This window comes from Podarcis raffonei, chromosome 10 (assembly GCF_027172205.1).
Source record: "Podarcis raffonei isolate rPodRaf1 chromosome 10, rPodRaf1.pri, whole genome shotgun sequence".
Taxonomy (NCBI): Eukaryota; Metazoa; Chordata; class Lepidosauria; order Squamata; family Lacertidae; genus Podarcis; species Podarcis raffonei.
Genome location: NC_070611.1, coordinates 60,602,008 through 60,622,522, shown reverse-complemented (window position 1 = coordinate 60,622,522; position 20,515 = coordinate 60,602,008). Strand labels below are relative to the sequence as shown.

The 20,515-nt window shown below is 44.3% G+C and overlaps 1 protein-coding gene across 2 annotated transcripts in view; it reads left to right on the top strand.

The window, feature by feature from the left end:
• RERG (RAS like estrogen regulated growth inhibitor) overlaps positions 1-19,437 on the top strand; it is a 91,097-nt gene extending 71,660 nt beyond the window's left edge. The window contains exons 3-5 of one of the 2 annotated variants that reach the window (XM_053405177.1): positions 8,506-8,562; positions 15,153-15,226; positions 17,203-19,437. In XM_053405177.1, the coding sequence (XP_053261152.1) occupies positions 8,506-8,562; positions 15,153-15,226; positions 17,203-17,610 (539 nt within the window). In that variant the 3' untranslated portion in view covers positions 17,611-19,437. The remainder of the gene's footprint in view (positions 1-8,505; positions 8,563-15,152; positions 15,227-17,202) is intronic. The other variant, XM_053405179.1, reaches the window with a different exon arrangement.
• Positions 19,438-20,515: the final 1,078 nt, after the last annotated feature.

Here is a 20,515-nt window from a genome sequence, read left to right as displayed (position 1 = left end):
TAAAAGAGAAGAGTGAGGCAGACTCAGCAGGAAAAGATGCTTCTTGCAATGCGTAAATGGCTTTGCATAACTTCACAGATTATACTGATGCAGAAAAATCCCCACAAATTTCAAATATGATATATCATCTAGAGCTCACTCACTGAATGCAGTTGGAGCACCTAATCTATTGATCTATTTGTTTTCTTGCTTGCTTGTTTTAGAAAAATTTAAACACTGCTTGATTGTAAGGGGAAAGAAACCTCAAAGCGAATTACAAAATATAAAACAGTAAAATCAAGAAAGAATTACTTTAGAACATACAAAAGTTAAAATGCTAAAAGAGATTAAAATCACCCCAACTTTCCATTTTGAACTCCATTTTCTGAGTCCATGAAAGCCCCACCCACTGCATTTCTGAAGATGTTAATTTCTCCCTTCAGTTACAAACTCAAATATGATGCTCAAATTTGCACTGCACCATGGATTAGGTTGGTCTATCTATCCAGTTTTGGATTAGGCCTTTAGATCAGGTATGGCCTAGGCAGCTTTTGATTCGCAAAGCTGCATAGATCGTAATTCTTATTTAAGGTTGGTTGTACCCAACTACATTATACTCAGAGTAAACCCATTTAAATGAATAATCCTAGATTAGTCATCTTGAATACCATAATTGGGTCGATTCTGAGTGGGATGCAGCCCTGTGTGTTTATAGGTGATGGACTGGATCAAAAGAGGCTAGAGAATACAGTGTCTGTTGCCCTGGTGCAATACACATCAGAGCACTTTCTGCCTGAGCAGATCCTTGACAAACAATTCAGAAGTCATTAAGTCACCCTGCAATTAAATCATTAAGTCACCCTGCAATTGGAGGACACTTAGATTCTTTAAGGGTATGCCAAAGGCAGCTGGCAGAAGTCATGAAGTCACCCTCTTTTCACTTCTCTTTTTTGCAGCATAAAAGCAGCACAGCAGTTAGGAGAGAAAGATGGGACAATTATCTAAGGTGTTGATTTGTGTGGCAAGATCCCAGAGCAATGTTATGTACCAGAAGGGGTAGAAACTGCCATAGTTAGCGCTGGGGGTTGCTATTTGATCCACATTGCCTTGATTGATGAACCTACCTACTTTCTTTTTATTTTGCACCATAAACATTCAGTAAATAATAAACTAAGACAAAATAGCATACCTTACTATGAACCAAATCATGTGTAAGGTTGTATATTTTCTAGAGGTTTGTTGCTCAAAAGAAACACAGCAACAATAATTAGCATTTTCTGATTCCAAAACAGCCATCCTTTGCAACTGGCAATTGTTTACATTTCTCAGAGAAATTCTCCAGTCAAGTAGTGTGGACAAAAATGCATAATATTTTAGAGTCAAGCATGCATAACAATGCATCTGTTGGTGAAAATATAGTACAAAAAATGCATTATACAAGGCCAAATTGTTTGCAGAAATGTGTATAGTAAGCAAAGCTGCATACAAAAATATGTGTACTAGGAGAAATTAGCACTAAAATGCTAATGAATTTTCATGAGGACTAGTTTCTAATAAAAGCAAGGCTGACGTGGAAATGTGGAGGATATAGCTTAAGAGCAGGAAAGTGAAAGACTGAGAGGAACCACAATTGTCAGACTTGCCCATTCCCAGCCCCAGGATAATTATAATTTAGTGTCTAACACAAGTTACCTTGGGAAACTTCTTACATCAGGAAGTGAGATAGAGATAAAATTAAATAAAGTTGTGCAGGCCCAGGATAGAAGAATCCTCTTGGCTGTCAGGAGCTTAAAGACCTTTATGTTGTATTAATTCTCTCTGATCCTAAAACTCCCAATAAGCTGTTGGTTTTACAAGATCCATTATGTATAGCTGTAGGTTTTATTCAACAGCACTGAAATTTATGAAGGGGGGGCACAAACCATAATCCTCCAAGCTGCATTTTGCTATATTAATCAAAATATTACGCCTAGATAAAAAATAATCTTTCACTTAACTTTGTTCTGCTTATCTACTGCCAAAGGGGGAGGAAGCCAATTCCCTGAAGCTTGACAGATGCGAGTTGTAGTCCAAAACATCTTAAAGGTGGTAGGTAGCACTTAAAAGTAAGTCCTACATAGTGTCTTGTCCAGGTTACATTCCAGATCTGGAGATGTGGCTGGTAGGCTGCAGAGAGCCTCACACCCCTGCCAGGAACGGTGTGGCATTTAACAAAAGTGACCTTGGCCACCTCATCATATTCAGGCAGGGGTTGCTACAATGGGACCTACCAGAGGTTACTAGATTCCAACTTCCATCTGCCCCAGCTCGCATAGCCAATGGTCATGGATTATGGGAGCTGCAGTTAAGCAATATCTGGAAGGCACCACACTGGTCACCCCGAACGAAAATAACCCATGCCTCCCACCCAACACACTCAGAGATTCCTATGAACTTCACCCATAGCCCCTTGAAAGTGTTGGGATACTGCCAGGGAGGCAAAGTCCATCATAGCCCCCAAGCCGGCTGCCGGACGATCCATCGACCTCCCGTAGACAGGCAGTATCAGCAATTAGCGACACGAAGCCTCAGAAATAGATTACCACATTCTTAGGCTGGTGCACACTCTATCAGCAGAATTCACACAGCGAAAGATGCACGGCAGGAGAGCATTTTTCCAAGTTTATTCAGCGTTGATCAGAACAAAGAAAAACATGACTGCCTGTTTCAGTATGCTCAGGCAACAACAGAAACGAAAGCAAAGACACAACAGAAACATCCTGTGAGACAGGAAATACGCAGGCTGTGACACAAACATCCTGCTCCCTTTTAAGGTGGAACGGAAATATCCTAACAGAAAGCAGCTGAAAATCTGCTTTTCCTGCAGACAAATGGCCCTCCAACAGTGGAGAGTGGTTCAGAATACCTTTAGCACATATTCCCTGAATGCATGAGCCTTAACTCCATTGGGGTGTTCAACCTGTGTCTGGGGTGTGCTGCTCCAGCCTTCAGAGAGGGGCTCTCATATGATTGAATGTTTCTTCGTTCCAAAAAGAATATCCCTTCACATAGAAAACTAGGGGCCACATTCAACTAAGTCATTGAACTAACAGAAGCCGGCAAAATGAGTCCCACTAGCACCCTGGGACTTTCCCCCACTCTCTGCCGCACACCGCATGTCCTCCCCAGATCTGTTTAGGAGAGTTGGGAGAACCACACAGGAGGAGAGGGGAGATCATCCTTGTGCAGAAACGCTTGTGCTGACAGGATGATCACCTTAGTGTGAAGTTGAATTCCACCCTAGATATCCAAGGGAAGGCTTCTGGGCTAGTGCTTTGCTCTGGTGTATTGTTTTTAGGAAGGAACGTTCTGTTCTGCACATCCCTACCTGCTGTTTGAATTGACATCACCCAGACACAGATTTACCACCACACTGAGAACTAGACCTAAATGGAGATTAACATCTGGGGGCAGAGCCTTTCCTGTGCTTATGTTAGTCCGCAGCATACCATGCACACAGATGGCAATATCTAAATAATAATAAAATTTGTGGACTATATTTCAAGTGGGATTTGGCTGTGTTCTTTAAGCATCGCTAAGGAGTGTGATGTTCAACAGCTGATGGGGAGAAGCTGGACCAGAAGCCCTATTGTATCCCTTGGTGGTCTTAAAAGGCCAGAAGCCATGTTCCTTTAGGAATGCCATCCACTCTGCTTAGTGAAAAAGATCTGGCGTCGGCCTATCAGGGTTGCATCTATTCTAGATTTTTATTTTATTTATTTCAGTGGGACTAATCTGAAGGGTTGTGATTTAATGGGGTTGCGAAACAGGCTCTGTGTGTGCATGTGTGACAATAAAATATGTTTACTGTAGAAATAGCTATTTTATAGACAGCAGATTTTCAGACGCTAGGTGATAAACAAACAGATGTCTTGATTATAAACATGAGTAAACATATGCAAAAGATGGGAGATTTAGGCACAATGTGCATTATTTTAGAGAGAAAAAAAGTTTTACCAGGATTTAACCTAATGCACTGATAATGATCTATCAGCAATGATTACTGTTGTTTAGAGCTTTATTCCTTCCTTTTGTGATGCTTTCATCACCTTCCCTGTTCTGACCTTCTGTCCCATCACAGCTTCAGTAATGTCATCTGTTATGTACTGAGTTGAATAGGATCCAAATTGCAGCAGTCTGATTGGTCCTAGAACAATAGGATTCAGAATGCAGCAGTCTGATTGGTCTTAGAACAATAGGATCCGGAATGCAGCAGCCTGATTGGTCCACAGGAGCCACCCAATCCAACTCCAGGTGGAAGTGAATCCGCAACCTGATTGGCCTACAGGAGAATCCCAGAATTAGCCAATCACGTGGGGCCCATTGTGTAAATAATGTATATAAAGGGGGAACTTCCATTCCTCCTCACTACTATGAGCTGAATAAAGAGCATGAAATCCACACTCGACTCCAAGTATATTTCATCATCCTTACAGAACAGAGGGGTTCAAATGCCCTCCATTATTTAAAAGAAAATACACAGAGGTTGTGAGGGCACATGCAGTTCCTCGGGTCTCTGAAGTAAAGATACATATGTACAGAAAGGTCCACTAACACGGTCGCCATGCTAGCTAACATGTAAAACCAACACTGTCTTCCCCTGATTCTCACAGATTCAGAGTCAGATCCTGTCCCACAGAGAGTGCAGCATCAGAATTTGCAACAGGGCTTAATGCAAGCAATACCCATCTCTACATTCCTGGACCAGTGGGAGGAGGAATAACTCAGCAAGTCATAGGCCTTGCTGGTGTTGCTGTGCTAACCCAGAGCACTTATCTCTTATCTCAGAGCATCCAGACCTGGGGGATGTGCTTCTCAAGACTTGAGACCAAGCACTGTGTAATATAACCCATTGTCTGAATTACAGCAACAGATATTCATCAGATTGCGAACCTCAGTGAATCATAGATGCTGAGATGGATGACTTACTCAGGTTCTGCTTATGGGTTTTGCATGGACCTCTGGTTGGCAGCTGTAAGAAAAAAGCAGAACTAGATGGACTAGCAGGTTCTTCTTATCTTTGCATGCCTCAAAAAAGGACTCCCATGTAGTAAGGCAATAAGTATGCACGTTTTGGAAATTGCAGAACAACAGGCAAAGATTCATTTTTGAAAATTGTTCAAGAAGGGAGGAAGCAGGTGGAAATCTGGAGCCTTGCGAAAAGGACCTGGGACTCAGGCTTCCTGGGTACTTCCTAACCACCCCTGACTAATCTCCCATCATTCCTGACCATTCGCCATGCTAACAGACACTGATGGGAGCCAGAGTCCATCTGCATCTGCAGAGCACCATGTTGGCTATACCTACTGTAAATAGGAATGAGGGAGAAATTTGATTCAGTTTGCACCAAAGGCAAAGTTACTTTTATCACACATTTTGATACAGTGCATGAGCTGAAATACAGCCATCCTTCAAAATCTGCATTTAACCAAAGTTTTGCAGTGCAGATCTCCAGCAAAGCACTGTGTACAAAAATGCCTATATGTACTATACTAAAATGTGCGTATATTAGTGAAGATAATGTACAAACTTGCATTGTTTCAGGGAAAGTTGCTTTGCCAAAAGGTTTATATTTGACAAAGTTGCACGCCCCATGGGTCTCTTACGAGAAATTCACATAAAAATACTGGTGAATTTTCATGCAAATTCCTTTTTTAAAAAAAATCACAAACTGCTGTGTAAATGCGGAGAACTAAACTTAAGTTTAGAAAAAAGATTAGAAACTGAGAGAAACCAAAATTGACATATTCTCTCATCTCTAGCTATAAGTAACCCTGCCTGTGAGGTGGGGTTAAATAGGCACCTCAAGTGGCAGAAGCCAAAAAGTTGGCACCCCACCTGCCCGACTGGCAGAGCTGCGGTTCCACTTTCTACCCACAGGGGCACTGCCTCTTTGGCTTCCCAGGTAAGGGCAGGGCCGGGGGGAGCAAGGCGGCACGGTGGCACATTCCTCTTTCACCTCAGGCGGCAAAACAGGATGGGCCGCCCTGGCTGTAAGGCAGGCATCCCCAACCTGCGGCCCTCCAGATGTTTTGGCCTACAACTCCCATGATCCCTAGCTAACAGGACCAGTGGTCAGGGATAATGGAATTGTAGTCCAAAACATCTGGAGGGCCAAAGGTTGGAGATGCCTGCTGTAAGGGCAGTTGCCTGGGCCCATTTTACATCCTGCGAACATTGAGCAGAAAGAAGGCACCCTCTACAGTGGTACCTCGGGTTAAGAACTTAATTTGTTCTGGAGGTCTGTTCTTAACCTGAAACTGTTCTTAACCTGAGGTACCACTTTAGCTAATGGGGCCTCCCGCTGCCACCGCTGCATGATTTCTGTTCTCATCCTGAAGCAAAGTTCTTAACCCGAGGTACTATTTCTGGGTTAGCAGAGTCTGTAACCTGAAGCATCTGTAACCTGAAGCGTCTGTAACCCAAAGTACCACTATACTTCAAAAATGCCTTTGAGGACATTTTCAGAAAGCCATATGTCCAACACATGTTTATGTAACCTCCATCCATATTTCTGTTAGCCAAGGAAGTGTAAGAGGAAATGGCTCAAGCATGCAGCTAGATGCAGCTGGTTTCCAAAATGCTTTTAAAATGTATCTTCCATATACACCATTAAGGAAGAGAGAGAAGGACTTGCCAAGTGCCTCCATTTGGAGGAATGGAAAGGTCACAATACAGAACAAAATGTGGATCCTAAACTTAACATTTTGTCCATCTCCTTATTGCCATGGCGTTTAGCTGGAGCGCTACAGAAACCACAGCATGTTGGGAGGTTTGATGTACACCGAATTATAACGTCAAGGGTGTTTACCTGAACTTCTCCAGACTTCCGATCCATTCAGCGAAGCAGATGTTCTCACAAGATTTAACAGCCCATCCTTCTAATGGATGGGTAGTTTATACCACAAGGAAAAACATTTTTCTTAAGAGTTTTGTGGTTGTGCCTCTGATTCTAGCCAAACCCAGAAAGCAAATATGTGCCTTTTAAAAAAAACCAACGATAATGATGAACCATTGCAAATAGCTAATAAAAAGTTATGTTAGCCTTTGTTTCATAAAACCTTTCATGTGTACTCCATGGCACCGTGTAAATCAAATTGGTTTTTATGGAAATACATTGCAGAAAATAACTAAGGATTCTTCCAAACTCTAGCAATCCCTCAGCCCAGATAATTCTGGGAATTGTAGCTCTGTTAGGGGAACAGGGGCCTCATAATTCTCAGCATCATGAACAAACTATAGTTCTCAGGATTCTTTGGGGAAACCATGGCTGTTAGTGGTATAAGAGTGCTTCAAACATATGGTACAGGTGTGGCTATGAACTATCATTCTTCCTTGTAAGTTGAACAGAGAGAAAATGTTGCTGGTCTTTCTGCATTTTGAAGCTTGGGTGAACATAGAAAACTCAAAAAGCAGCATGTTAAATAAAAAAACTCTTGCTTGTTAATTGAATTAAAAAATACATTGCTACACTGACTTCTTTAAAAGCTTTTTTTTTTAAGACTTCACTTAAATAAATAACATTGAACAGCTGTTAGGCTAGGCAGACAGCAGACAGCCTTCCCACCTTCTTGGGCTTGCAGGAAAGCTCAGCTGGGAATGACATGCATTTTTCAGGAAAGACAAGCACCAGGATGGTTGCAGAGTGCAGCCCTCCAGAGAAATGATTTGCTGAATGCAAAAAACGGCACACCCCAAAGACCCCTTGAATGCAAAGTTAATACAACAAAACACTGCATCGTACCCATGAGAATATCACTAATTTTATTTTTCTTCTCCCTTTGGACATTTTTTTCTGTATTCAATTTCTCTTTTCATTAATTGATGGAGTGTGGTTGAAAAAATGCAGATTTTTTGTGTAGTAGAAGTGTGTATGTGTGTATTAAAAAACCCCTGACTTTTGCCTCTGACCACACCACTGGGGTGCGGCCCCTGAATAGATCCCCATGATGCAATGTGGCCCTCAGACTGACTGAATTTACTTCCCCAGATTACACTCACTGCAGATACATGCTGCAGTCAAAGGTCAGTATTCGAGCACTTTCTGTACCTAGGGCACCTGATGTTACATGACAGTAAATAATGAAGAATTCCTGCTTGAATGTCCCCATCCTACGAGATTCTTGTACAGAGCTGCAGTGTTGTAGCTAAGAGACTGAGGCCCCCTTATATGCTGAATTCAGTGTGGAATCCATTCATGCCAAATTCTCAACATGCTAGTTTGGTTGTGTGAATCTGCTCTGTCTTGCAAGAGAGACTGCCCAGGTCAATAAGGTTTTTATTGTGCCATACAGCCCTCAAATACAGCAGCTGCCTAGATTATGGATGAGGAACCTGTGGTCTTTTCTAAGTATTGTCAGTGGTGAAGGATAATGGAAGTTGTAGTCCAGTAGCACGCAGAAGCTGCCGACTCGTCACCTAGAGAATGTCCTGAACAAAAGATTTGTACTCCTCTGAATCTAACTTCATTTGTTTCTTTCTTCATAGCTCTTGTGGTGCGTTTTCTGACCAAACGGTTCATATGGGAGTACGATCCTACTCTTGGTAAGTTCTATTCCAGGCATAGGCAAACTCGGCCCTCCAGATGTTTTGGGACTACAACTCCCATCATCCCTGACGACTGGTCCTGTTAGCTAGGGATGATGGGAGTTGTAGTCCCCAAACATCTGGAGGGCCGAGTTTGCCTATGCCTGTTCTATTCTGTTGCCTGTAACCATGGAATGCCGCAGAGCCGGTTGGAAAGACGATTTATAGTACTTGACTGATTTATAGTACCTCTCCCACTCCACAACCTTCTAACTTCCAGTCACTTTCAAGATCAGCAAGGGAACAATCCTAGCATTGTTATTGTAATGATAAGCCCTACCCCCCCCAAAAAAAAACAACCCTATGGTCATTGATCCAATGCACCAGGTAGGGCATACTCTTGATGTAATCTTTACCCCTAGTGATATAAGGGATGAACCCAAGTTTGGGGGGGGGCGTGCAATACATTCCCTTGTCATGGTCAGACCATTTCTGGTAATGTTTGAACTGGAATTCCCTTCCTATTGACATCAGGCAGGGAGCCAGTGTGATGTAGTGGTTAAGAGCGGTAGTCTCGTAATCTGGGGAACCGGGTTCGCGTCTCCGCTCCTCCACATGCAGCTGCTGGGTGACCTTGGGCCAGTCATACTTCTTTGAAGTCTCTCAGCCCCACTCACCTCACAGAGTGTTTGTTGTGGGGGAGGAGGGGAAAGGAGAATGTTAGCCGCTTTGAGACTCCTTAGGGTAGTGATAAAGCAGGATATCAAATCCAAACTACTACTACTACTACTACTACTACTACTACTACTACTACTACTCTTCTTCTTCTTCTTCTTCTTCTTCTTCTTCTTCTTCTTCTTCTTCTTCTTCTTCTTCTTCTTCTTCTTCTTCCTTCACTGCTCATTTTTTCAGCACCTGCTTGAAACATTTTTGCTTAGGCAGGTTTATCCAGAGCCATCCATGTTGATGCATTTTACTATTACAGTGGTACCTCTAGTTACGAACTAGAGGAATTCGTTCCGGAGGTCCATTCTTAACCTGAAACTGTTCTTAACTAGAGGCGTTGCTTTTGCTAATGGGGCCTCTGGCTGCCACTGTGCCGCTGGCACACGATTTCCCTTCTGATCCTGGGGCAAAGTTCTCAACTCGAGGTAAATCTTCCAGGTTAGCAGAGTTTGTAACCTGAAGTGTTTGTACCACTGTAATTAAAAATGTTTTTATTGATGATTTTGATATTTCTCTCAAGCCCCTTGGAAGTTCTGCTGCAAGCAAGCGATATACACATTTCGCTAAATGAAATAAAAGATAAATAAAAGCCTTCTTTTAGGAATTTGAACACCCCCCCCAAAAAAAGCAATTCCCTCTCTATTTTTGCAGGTGGTGGCAGAATGGTCTTACAAAAATGGAGTGGGAAATTCAGCCCACCCCTAGTTTATGTGAACGTGGGTGTGTTTATATAAATTGTGAAGAATTCGGCATTTGTTGATGTGGTTTTCAAGTTGTCTTGGCACAGGGTTTTGCTCATTTTCCCCCTAAAGAGTAGAGTATACAAACGTCCAAAGGTCACGACACTAGCAGTACCTCAGGCTGAAGGTGTAATGAAAACCGCTCTGATAGCTGTGCAGAATAGCCAAGCCATGCACTGTTAAGAGCACTCTTCTCTGCCAATACACCAGGCAATAAGACTTGGATCTGATTCAACCCCCAACAAGGCAATTAAAGTTAGATTTGGAGCACGATACAAAACCAGTCCATTAAGCATTCCCAAGGTTTTTTGGGGGTGGGGAGAATCTTGGCTTCTTGAAAGGTCTTTTCTTGATGATTCAAATTCTCCAAGCTATTCTAGAATACCCCAATGATCCGGCCTTCCCACTGTGGTCTGCTCCAAATGTGGAGCATTCATGCAAAGTCAGAATTTGTGTGATCCCTTTTCTGGCAACCCATTTATGCTCAAGCATATGGCATTGCAGTCGCATACTCTGCAGACCAAGGACAATTTAAATGATCTATGGATGGCTGCCAGGTCCTCTAAAAACAAGCCCGTACAAAATCAAATAAATGACTCTCTTGCCAATGAAGCTGTTCATTCTTAACAGTGCTTTTGGAACATCTTCCTCCCCACCACTACTACCTTCTAAATGCTCCCTTGTGGCCTTTGAGTAGAGAGCAGTTATGTCAGGCAATGAGATACACAGAATGGGTATGGCTTGTGGTGTTGGGTGGGGGGAAGATGTTTGGTGCTCTTGCCAGCGCAGATGACTTGGACATTTTATTTCTAAAAACCACTGGAGGGGAAAGGAATAGGCGGGTTGGCTTTTAAACATAGGATTGTTCTCTAAAATCTTTTACGCCAGTGTGTAAGTATGGAGTTACTTACCATAATGCTTAGCTCAATGACCTTTCAGAAATAGGTCACATGATCATTGATGGCTCTTACATGCACTGTGTGTTTAAAGTAGCATCATACCAATTTAAACAGCCATGTCTCCTGCCCCAAACAATCCTGGGAGCTGTAGTTCATTAAGGGTGCTGAAAGTTGTTAAGAGACCCCTATTCCCCTCACAGAACTACAAATCCTAGAGCAATCCTTATCCTGCTCTTTCCAGTGCATTTCCACTTTCAATTTCCTTACTGAACTAAGTCCACAAGGTTTTTTTTGGGAGGGGGTATTTTTTGTGCAAGAGTGCCCAATCCACTTCTTCAGCTGCACAAATTGCATTTGCCAGTCTGCAGTTGAATCCCACCTGCAAAATAGTGGCTGCCTAGAAGCAGCAACCTTGTGCAAAATGAACTCATCAAAACTTGCTGATATTCTTTGGCGGGGATAGTGAAGAAAGGTGGTGTTGCTATTCTCCCAAGGAGAAGGTGGCACTGAATTCTGTATCAAGAGTTCTGTAGTCTGTCCCCTGTTTAATTAGTGGCATGCCTTGTTTGGGGAGCTGTTTTCTTATCCAGATTTTCACAGCTAAAGAGCATCATAGTACGTTATCATTCTCAAGGATACCTTGACAGGTACCTGCCCCGCAAAGACATTATTTCCAGTTGCCAAAACGGGGAGCGGAATATTCAAGTCGCTCAACTTCATACAAATTTAATGTGCCTTCTGTTGCCAGCTCCCTTCTCTCCTCTCCACTGACGTGGATGGATTGGGCTTTGGGCTCTTCTTCCACATCATTTGTGCAGCAGAACTAAAATCTGGGCTCCCAGATAGATTTTCCCATCCATCCTGTATCCCCAAATGCCATGCAGGACTAAATAATGCAAGGCAGTGCACTGCAATATGTTGAGCCGTGGTTTGTGCCCCAAGCAATTATAAATAAAAATGAGTTTTATTGTGGGGCAGGGGGTGTTCCTGCTCTTTTTTGTCTGAAATTTCCAGTGAGTGGTGTCTACAGTACATGGTTGCCTACAGGGGTGTGTAGGAAGCTTCTTTTCTTGGAGGGCCAGTGACTCTCAGGAAAAGTCAATGAAGGGGCGGAGCCAAAGGTGGGTGGAGCCACAACCCATGTGGGCAGAACTACCACTTCTCCCTCTCACTCGTTCTCTCCCACAGCTCTGCCCGCCTCTAGCAAGCCCCCATAGGAGACCCCACCACCAAAGTGTTAGGCAGGATAGTGTACCTTTTCCTCCTGGGCAACCTTTTGGGCGCCACATGAAAGTGGTGGGTAGGGCCAGAGGCAACAGTGGGCAGAGTAATGTATGTGTCAGGAGTGAGCTAGCAATAAATCACACGGGGTAAGTGAAGTTAACTCTTTCTTAGAAGAAACAAGGTCTGCTCAAGAGTCCCTGGCTTAACGAGCACAGCAACTCTCCTGTGGTAGGTTTTGGTCTTAGGAGGCAGTCGCTGAGACTGAAGGTCCCTGCCTTCCCACAGCTGCCTAAGTCTCTTATTCTTCCGGGTCATTCCCAAGCAATCTGAGGGTACGCCGACACGCCTGCTTTTGCTTCTCCTTCTTCATACCTCCCTGGTCATAGGAGATCCAGGGGAGGGGAGATTGTTGCAGCAGGAGGGGGAGAAACCATGGCTTCTTCACCAGCCTGATTCATCTCTGCTTCTTGGCCTTCTTTCTGATTCTGATTCTGGACTTCCCCACAGACTCCCCCAGCTCACTAAGCCCTTTTACCTCTGCAGCGCCTGACACTTCCCCCCTAGTTTTCTCCTTCTGACCCCACATCGCCATCCCACCACCAATTTCTGGGCTCTGAGCCTTCTTCACTTAGGGGGTTCCCCAGCTGGTGCCCCCCCCCCCATTCCTCTGCATCCAATCAGTCCACAACAGTATGTGAATTTTACTTTGGAATAGTAGGCTAGTTTCTACACACACATCTCACACGTCCTTCTCTGTCCTCCGTCCAGGCAAGCAAGAGGCACCAACAGAGTTCAAGGACACATTGCAGTGCGATAAAAACACTCAGGGAGGGTGCAAAGCAAGGCTGGTGAGGGATATGGCCTGGGGAGAAGGGGTGTGGTCTGGGAAGAGTCCTGAGGGCCAGTCAGAAAAGCATTTGCCCCCCCCCAAGCCTGAGGTTTCCCCTTCCTGAGTTAGGAGTTTGTGTAGTGGGTATATGAGTTCCACCAAACCCCAGAGACTCTACATTCTGATTCCATGTTTTCTAGCGTACTCATTAACTCTGTGGCACAAATCAGCCCAGGGGAGGTTTTTTTCAATCTGCTTTCTCTTTTTTTTCCTTCTCGCTACATCTCCTTTATAAGAACTTTGTGTCTCCGGAAATTTGAAAGTAAATTGAATTGGGCAACATGGGGTGGGAAGGAATGGAAGTGCCTGACTCTGCCAATATTCCGTAGCCCCCTTTGTTGTTGTTTTTAAATGAAAGCTGAACCAAACTAATATCTCAAGCATGGATCTAAATATTTAAAGCGTGAGTTTTACATATCTCAAAATCTTGGCTTTCAATCCGGTCAGGGAACAGAACATGACAGGAAAGAGAGCCAAATAACAAACCAGCCATCGGATTAATGACGGTGGGGAAAAGATCCAAGGTTATGCCAGTAGCATGTAAAATGGATTAACATTATGTTTTGAGGCTATGAGTTTTTACATCTATATTCTGCCCTTTCTCCAAGGCGTTGGGTGATGTTACATTCCTCTTGCTCCTTTCTTTTAACCTCACAACATCCCTGTGAGGGAGGTTACATGGAGAGATTGTACCTAGAATCATAGAATCATAGAGTTGGAAGAGACCACAAGGGCCATCGAGTCCAACCCCCTGCCAAGCAGGAAACACCATCAGAGCACTCCCAACATATGGTTGTCAAGCCTCTGCTTAAAGACCTCCAAAGGAGACTCCACCACACTCCTTGGCAGCAAATTCCACTGTCGAACAGCTCTTACTGTCAGGACCAAAGTTACCTGGACCAAAGTTACCTGGTGAACTTCTCATGGCTGAGTGTGGACTTAAAATATGGGTCGCCCTAGCCCTAAGTCTGTTGCTCTTAAACATGGCAGACATTCAGTCTTCCAGCTCACGAGGAGCCATGGGGGCAGGGAGACAAAAGACAGAGCTAGCATGCTGGTTTTTATGTACTGAGTTGAATTGGATCCAAAAGGCAGCAGTCTGATTGGTCCTAGAACAATAGGATCCAGAATGCAGCAGTCTGATTGGTCCACAGGAGCCACCCAATCCAGCTCCAGGTGAAAGGGAATCCGCAACCTGATTGGCCTACAAGAGAATCCCGGAATTAACCAATCACGTGGGGTCCATTGTGTAAATAATGCATATAAGGCAGACATTCTGGGGAAACTTCCATTCCTCCTCACCACTATGGGCTGAATAAAGAGCATGAAATCCACTGTTGACTCCAAGTATATTTCACTGGCGACAAAGGTGGGATCCCGCTGAGCTGACCGCCACACACAGCACCACAGCACCGCCACCCTCTGCTCTCCTCCTCTAATCATGTGAAGGATCTGAATTCTCAAAATGGTGGAAAGGTGCGGTCCTCTCCTGAGACCCTTTATCCTTCTTGAGTCAGGCCACCCCTCCCAAGCTCCACCCTCTTTCTGAAGAGTGGAGATTCTTAAAGGGGTAGACCGGTTGCCTGGAGCATAACACCCCATCAGCTCCCCACTTTATGCATTGCCTGTGTTGGTGAACAGATGTTGGGAGCAGTGAGACCCCTGGTATAAAGCAGGCTGGTTTGTCAGGAGAACCTGGCTTGCGGGCAGGAGAGGGTTGCCGTCTTCTGAAACCCAGTTTTGGGGTCTCTGGCTCAAAGGGATTCAACTGACAGGCTCCAGCTCAGGTTTAGAGCCAGAGTCTGGGTTCAGAGCATCCATGACTTCCTGATCCAGCTTTTGTAGTTATTATTAGATCTTTAGTCCACCTTTCCTCTAAGGAGCAAAAAGGGGCATATATGGTTCTCCCCTCCTCATGTTATCCTCACAAGGTCGGTTAGGCTGAGAGACGATGACCATTCCTACTTCAGCAATCTAGCCAGTACACCACACTGTCTCACACTGGTTGGGATCATAGGAGGGGTCCTGAGGCCCAATCAGATATATAGAGATGTGTTGCGAGCGGCTGCACCTAAAACTGTTTGCTTTTTGAGTTTTAATTTAATTTTTCTCTCTCATGTTTCTTTTAAGAGTCCACTTACCGTCATCAGGCCACAATTGACGATGAAGTTGTTTCTATGGAAATACTAGACACAGCTGGGCAGGTGAGTCAGAACTCTACAGATTGCTACAACAGAAACCAAATGCCAGAGAACTGTAAGTAACTTCAGAGGTTGTGAAGCATTGTTAAGCTGAACGTTAGACGCTAAAAGCATTCAAGAAGCAAAAGGGGACATGCCAAAAGACAGTGGGCAAATGGATAGGGAGGTGACATCTTATTTTCCTTGCCTGTAATTGTATTATTATTATTATTATTATTATTATTATTATTATTATTATTATTATTATTATTAAATTTGTATACTGCCCTTCATCTGATGATCACAGGGCAGTTCACAACATAAAAATGCAAAATGAGAACACAAAATACATAATAAAAACAAGAACTAGCCAATAACCCTGCTCCCACAAACATATTTAAAGGACGTAGAATGTTAATCAGACAAAAAGACCTGGTTGAAGAGAAATGTTTTTGCCTGGTGCCTAAAGATATGTAATGAAGGTGCCTGGTGAGTCTTAATGGGGAGAGCATTCCACAGATGGGGAGCCACCACAGAAAGGGCCCATTCTTGTCTTACCAGCCTCTGTACCTCTCCTGAAGGAGGCACATGAAGAAGAGCCACAGCTGCTGATCGCAGCATCCAGCACGGTTCATATTTCACTGGGTGTGCTGTTGTTGTTGTTTTGGTCAGAAGAGGTCAGAACCTTTTGCAATCCAAGCCCCTCTTCTCCTCTGCACCCCTGGCTTCTTTTGTTGTGGAGAATCTCACTCCCTACATCTCCTTCTCTCCCCTTTTCTCTCTACCCAAGAGCATCTCGTTCCTGCAACACCCAACATAACTTTTTTTCTCTACCAAACAAAGAAGGAAAAAACCTGTGCTCATTACACAGCAACTTGTTGAACGAAGCTAACAGAGGCCATGAGTTTTGAGGCATGCGCAGAGTCCTAGCTGAACCAAGCACCTTGGTTACAAAGGGGCGGGTGAGGTTTATGTTCCTGGTGCCTATGGTTGTTACATTTATATCCCACCTTTCCTCCAGTCTGTACAAGGTGGCAGATATGGCTCTCCTGCTCCCCATTTTGTCCACAATGTCCTTGTGATGTAGGTTAGGCTGAGAGACAGCGATTGGCCCAAGAATACCCTGTGAGCTTTATGGCTGGGTTGGTGAGTTGAATCTGTGTGTCTTTGCTTAGCATCATCTGAGATCAATGTCATCATAAGGTAAAGGTAAAGGACCCCTGAAGTTGAGTCCAGTCACGAACGACTCTGGGGTTGCGGTGCTCATCTTGCTTTACAGGCTGAGGGAGCTGGCGTTTGTCTGCTCTGCAGACAGTTTTTCCGGGTCATGTGACCAGCATGACTAAGCCGCTTCTGGCGAAACCAGAGAAGCGCATGGAAACGCCATTTACCTTCCAACTGGAGCGGTACCTACTTTTTGGGGTGCTTTCGAATTGCTAGGTTGACAGGAGCTGGGACCGGGCGACAGGAGCTCACCCCGTCACGGGGATTTGAATCGCCGACCTCCTGATTGGCAAGCCCGAGAGGCTCAATGGTTTAGACCACAGCGCCACCCGCGTCCCCTAAATGTCATCATACTAAAGCTTAAAGATAGGTCTCCATTGCATAATAGGGCATTTAGAGTGATCTAAATGGACCAGAAATCGGGACACACACACACACACACACACACACACACACACGGTTAGAAGTCCCTATTTTACTACTGCTCCTATTTTTCATGCTGCCTTGTTCATTTGAACGTAGCATCAAGGTACCATAAAACCATTGAAGGAATGCAGGTTAATAATGCTTTCTGCTAGTGTTGCTGCGCTAAGGCTTGCACATTTAGTGCCTGGCCCTGGAGAATGGACACTTTTATAGATCGTAAACAAAAGCCATAGCACAGCAACACTAAATCAGAACAGAGTCCTCTGCAGTCCAAAATACGGACACCCCCTTGATACCTGTTTGTGTCTTTTGACGACACCCATTCTTCCTGCCTCTTTCTTTTGAAACAGGAGGATGCCATTCAGAAGGAAGGCCATGTGCGATGGGGCGAGGGCTTTGTGCTGGTCTATGACATCACCGACAGAGGGAGCTTTGAAGAAGTCCTGCCACTTAAGAACTTGCTAGACGAAGTTAAAAAACCCAAGAATGTTACCTTGATCCTAGTTGGAAACAAAGCAGACCTGGACCACTCGAGGCAGGTCAGCACCGAAGAAGGGGAAAAGCTGGCCACCGATCTAGCCTGTGCATTTTACGAGTGCTCTGCTTGTACAGGGGAAGGCAACATCATGGAGGCCTTTTATGAGCTTTGCCGGGAAGTGCGGCGCCGGAAGATGGTCCAGGGCAAGACCCGGAGACGGAGCTCCACCACTCACGTCAAGCAAGCAATCAACAAGATGCTCACCAAAATCAGCAGCTAAAATATTTCGCTTGTTTCGTTAATATAGAACATCTCAACTGAGGTGGGGTGAGAAGGCCGGATTATAGGCAATCAATGAGATGGTGAAAGCTTTGCTCTTCCCTAAACCCCCAAAACCATCACATTACTCTTCCTGAAATTAAGAGAAGCAAAGCAGGTTTCTGGAGTTGGAGCAATTACCAAATTGATTATTTTTTAAAATAATAAATTCACAGGGTCACTTAGGAAATGTACCAGATCGGTTACTGCTTCCCCTATAACACAGCATGTTCACCTCTCACTATTATTTGATGACTTATCACTGGCCAATAGGTAAATGAGTCTCCAGTCCAGTTTTACTGGGTGATATATTCTTTTATTGGGTCTTTTACTGCTGGCAACTTAGGCTGTGTACACACAACATTTTATTCTAGAATCAAAGGAGTATGAATGCAGTTGTTTTTTTTCCTACATAGCCCACACACACAGGCTAGATCTAGTGCATTTTTATTTATTTTTGGCCCCTCAAAAGTGCTTCTTGAGAAACTGGTTTCATTCAGAAAATAAAAGCTCCTTGCAAGTTGATTCTGCATTGCCCCCATTTGAAAGCAGATGTAGGTGGTCCCAGCAGTGGGGTTGCATCCACACCTACTCAATGGCTTTGATGAAGGATGTATAATGAGAAGGGAATCATCGCTTCCTCCTTCATTCACCTTGGTGGATGTGCAGGGAGGAAAAGGTGTAGCTAACCTAATCGAGGGGAGGGTTTTCAAATCTGTACTGAGTAACCACACCCACTCTTGTGGACAGCAGGCTCTAGAATCAGTCTACTTTGAAGGCATGTTGAGAATGAGCGAGAATGGTTGAGCATGTTGAGGATGAGCAAGAATGAGAAGTGGAGACAACATCAGTGCTGATTTCCAGCAAGATCTTGCTGAAGTCTGGCAAGATCTCATGAGATTTTGATCAGGTCTCGCAATACCTTGCTGGAAATCGGCACCGAGGCCAGAGCTTCTCCACCAGGGGCAGAGACGGTAGGACTTCACCTCATCTCATGGGTGGGCCAGGCCTGGTTAGTGTGTACACAGCGTTAATCTGCATGTTGCCGATTCATATAGCATTGATCAAGAACATCCATCCTTTCTGCCGGATGTCTAAACCCATCCATAATCTAAGAAAGCAGAGGAATTGTCACCTAATTCCTCCAGTGTGCTTACTGGCCTATTGCAAGTGGGCAGCTTAGCAAGTGACTGCATCAGCCTTCCCACCACCAAGATGTTTTGGACCACAACTCTCAGCAGCCCCAAACAGCACCTGGTTGGAGAAGGTGGTCTAACTTGCACATTGTGGGCAAAGTGGCCTGTTGCTATCTGCATCTCTACATAACACAGAAGACAGTCTCTGGGTTAGGAGAACGCTATGTATCTGGCTGTCAACCTATGGAGGGTATGAGATGGATTTCACACGTTTCACAACACTATATTAATGCATGGTCAATTTTTCTTAAGAACAAAGCTGCCTCTTTCCTTGTGTCACTTTTCCTGAAAACTTTATAATGCCTACATTTTAGTAGGATATCTTTGTAAACTCAGCTAGCGGAAACTCTTCAACGAGTTGGTAGGCTCAACTGGATTTGTTATGTTATGTTAAAAGTTTATTTTTATGCCGCTTTTCAGTTCCTAAAGCCTCCCCAAAGTAGTACAGAAAAGTGAAAATGCAAAAAATAAAAAAATAAAGTATCAGTTACCAAGAGATTGTATGAAAATGACACACTATACGCTTGGCTGTGTATCTATGTTTGTAAGCCCTGCAGAGTTAGACAGGAAATAATACTCATTTCTTTCACAAAGGTTTGGCTTTTTTCTTCTTCTGCTTCCTAACTGGTGGATCCATTTCTACTTTAATTGGAACGGGCTATAAAGAAACCTCTTCGGCAGGTCACAACTGATAGTGGTGCCCCTTAGGTCCTACTTATTATGGGGGTTGACAAGCCCCATTTGTGCTGATCAAAAGCTGTATTTGTCTACAATATGAGCTTGGTACTGGAGCTGATTCCAGGTTGGGTGGAGCTTGATTTGTGCAAGGGCTGGAATATACAAGCATCTGAATTTCCTTCTAGAACAGGTCCAAGACATTTTTCTGCCGGCCAGTCTAGGCACAAAGTACCCAAGGGTGGTCAAGCTGCTTCGGTGCCTGAGGCAGAAAATATCCCAAGTGCCTCTCCCTGACCCTGGCAATAAAAGCACAACAACAACCAATTTAATGACTAAAAGTGTGCTTTCCTTTTGTGGGGTACCCCAAATCAGCTGCCTTGAGGCAAATGCTTCAATCTGCCTCAGATATGGGGAATCTCAGGCCTGGAGGTCAAATGTGGCCCTTCAGGCCCCTTCATCTGGCCCTTGGGGTTATTACCAGGCCACACATACCCTCTCCAGCTGACCCTCTTACCAGCCTGGCTTTGCACCCACCTTCAGTGGGGAAAAGCAGAAGTTGATTTAGTGATGGGAGAAGGAGCAGGGAAAAGCCATCTCCAAGCAAACAGTTCAGATCAGCTGCATGGGGGCGGGAGAGAAGAGAGAGAGAAAGGGGTGTCAGAAAGAGAAAAAGGGGGTAAAGGCCTTTACATTAAAAAAGCTCCCTGGCTGTGATGTAGAGGAACATCTGAAAGCTCTGATCCCCACCCCTGTATCCCTCCCAAGTTTATTAGGTGCCCAAGAAGTTTATGGTGTGACCAACACAGAGGCGTCTATAGGAATCAGCACACTTGAGCTCCCCAGCAAGTCTGGCTATTGCTATCATAAACGGTCCAGATTTCAGGAGGTTATTTCCCACTGTGCTGTTAAAATAATAATAATCTGAAAAGATGGGTTTTGTTCCCTTTAGCCTGGCGATTCAGTCGTCAAAAGTGTTACAGCCAACTCTTTTAT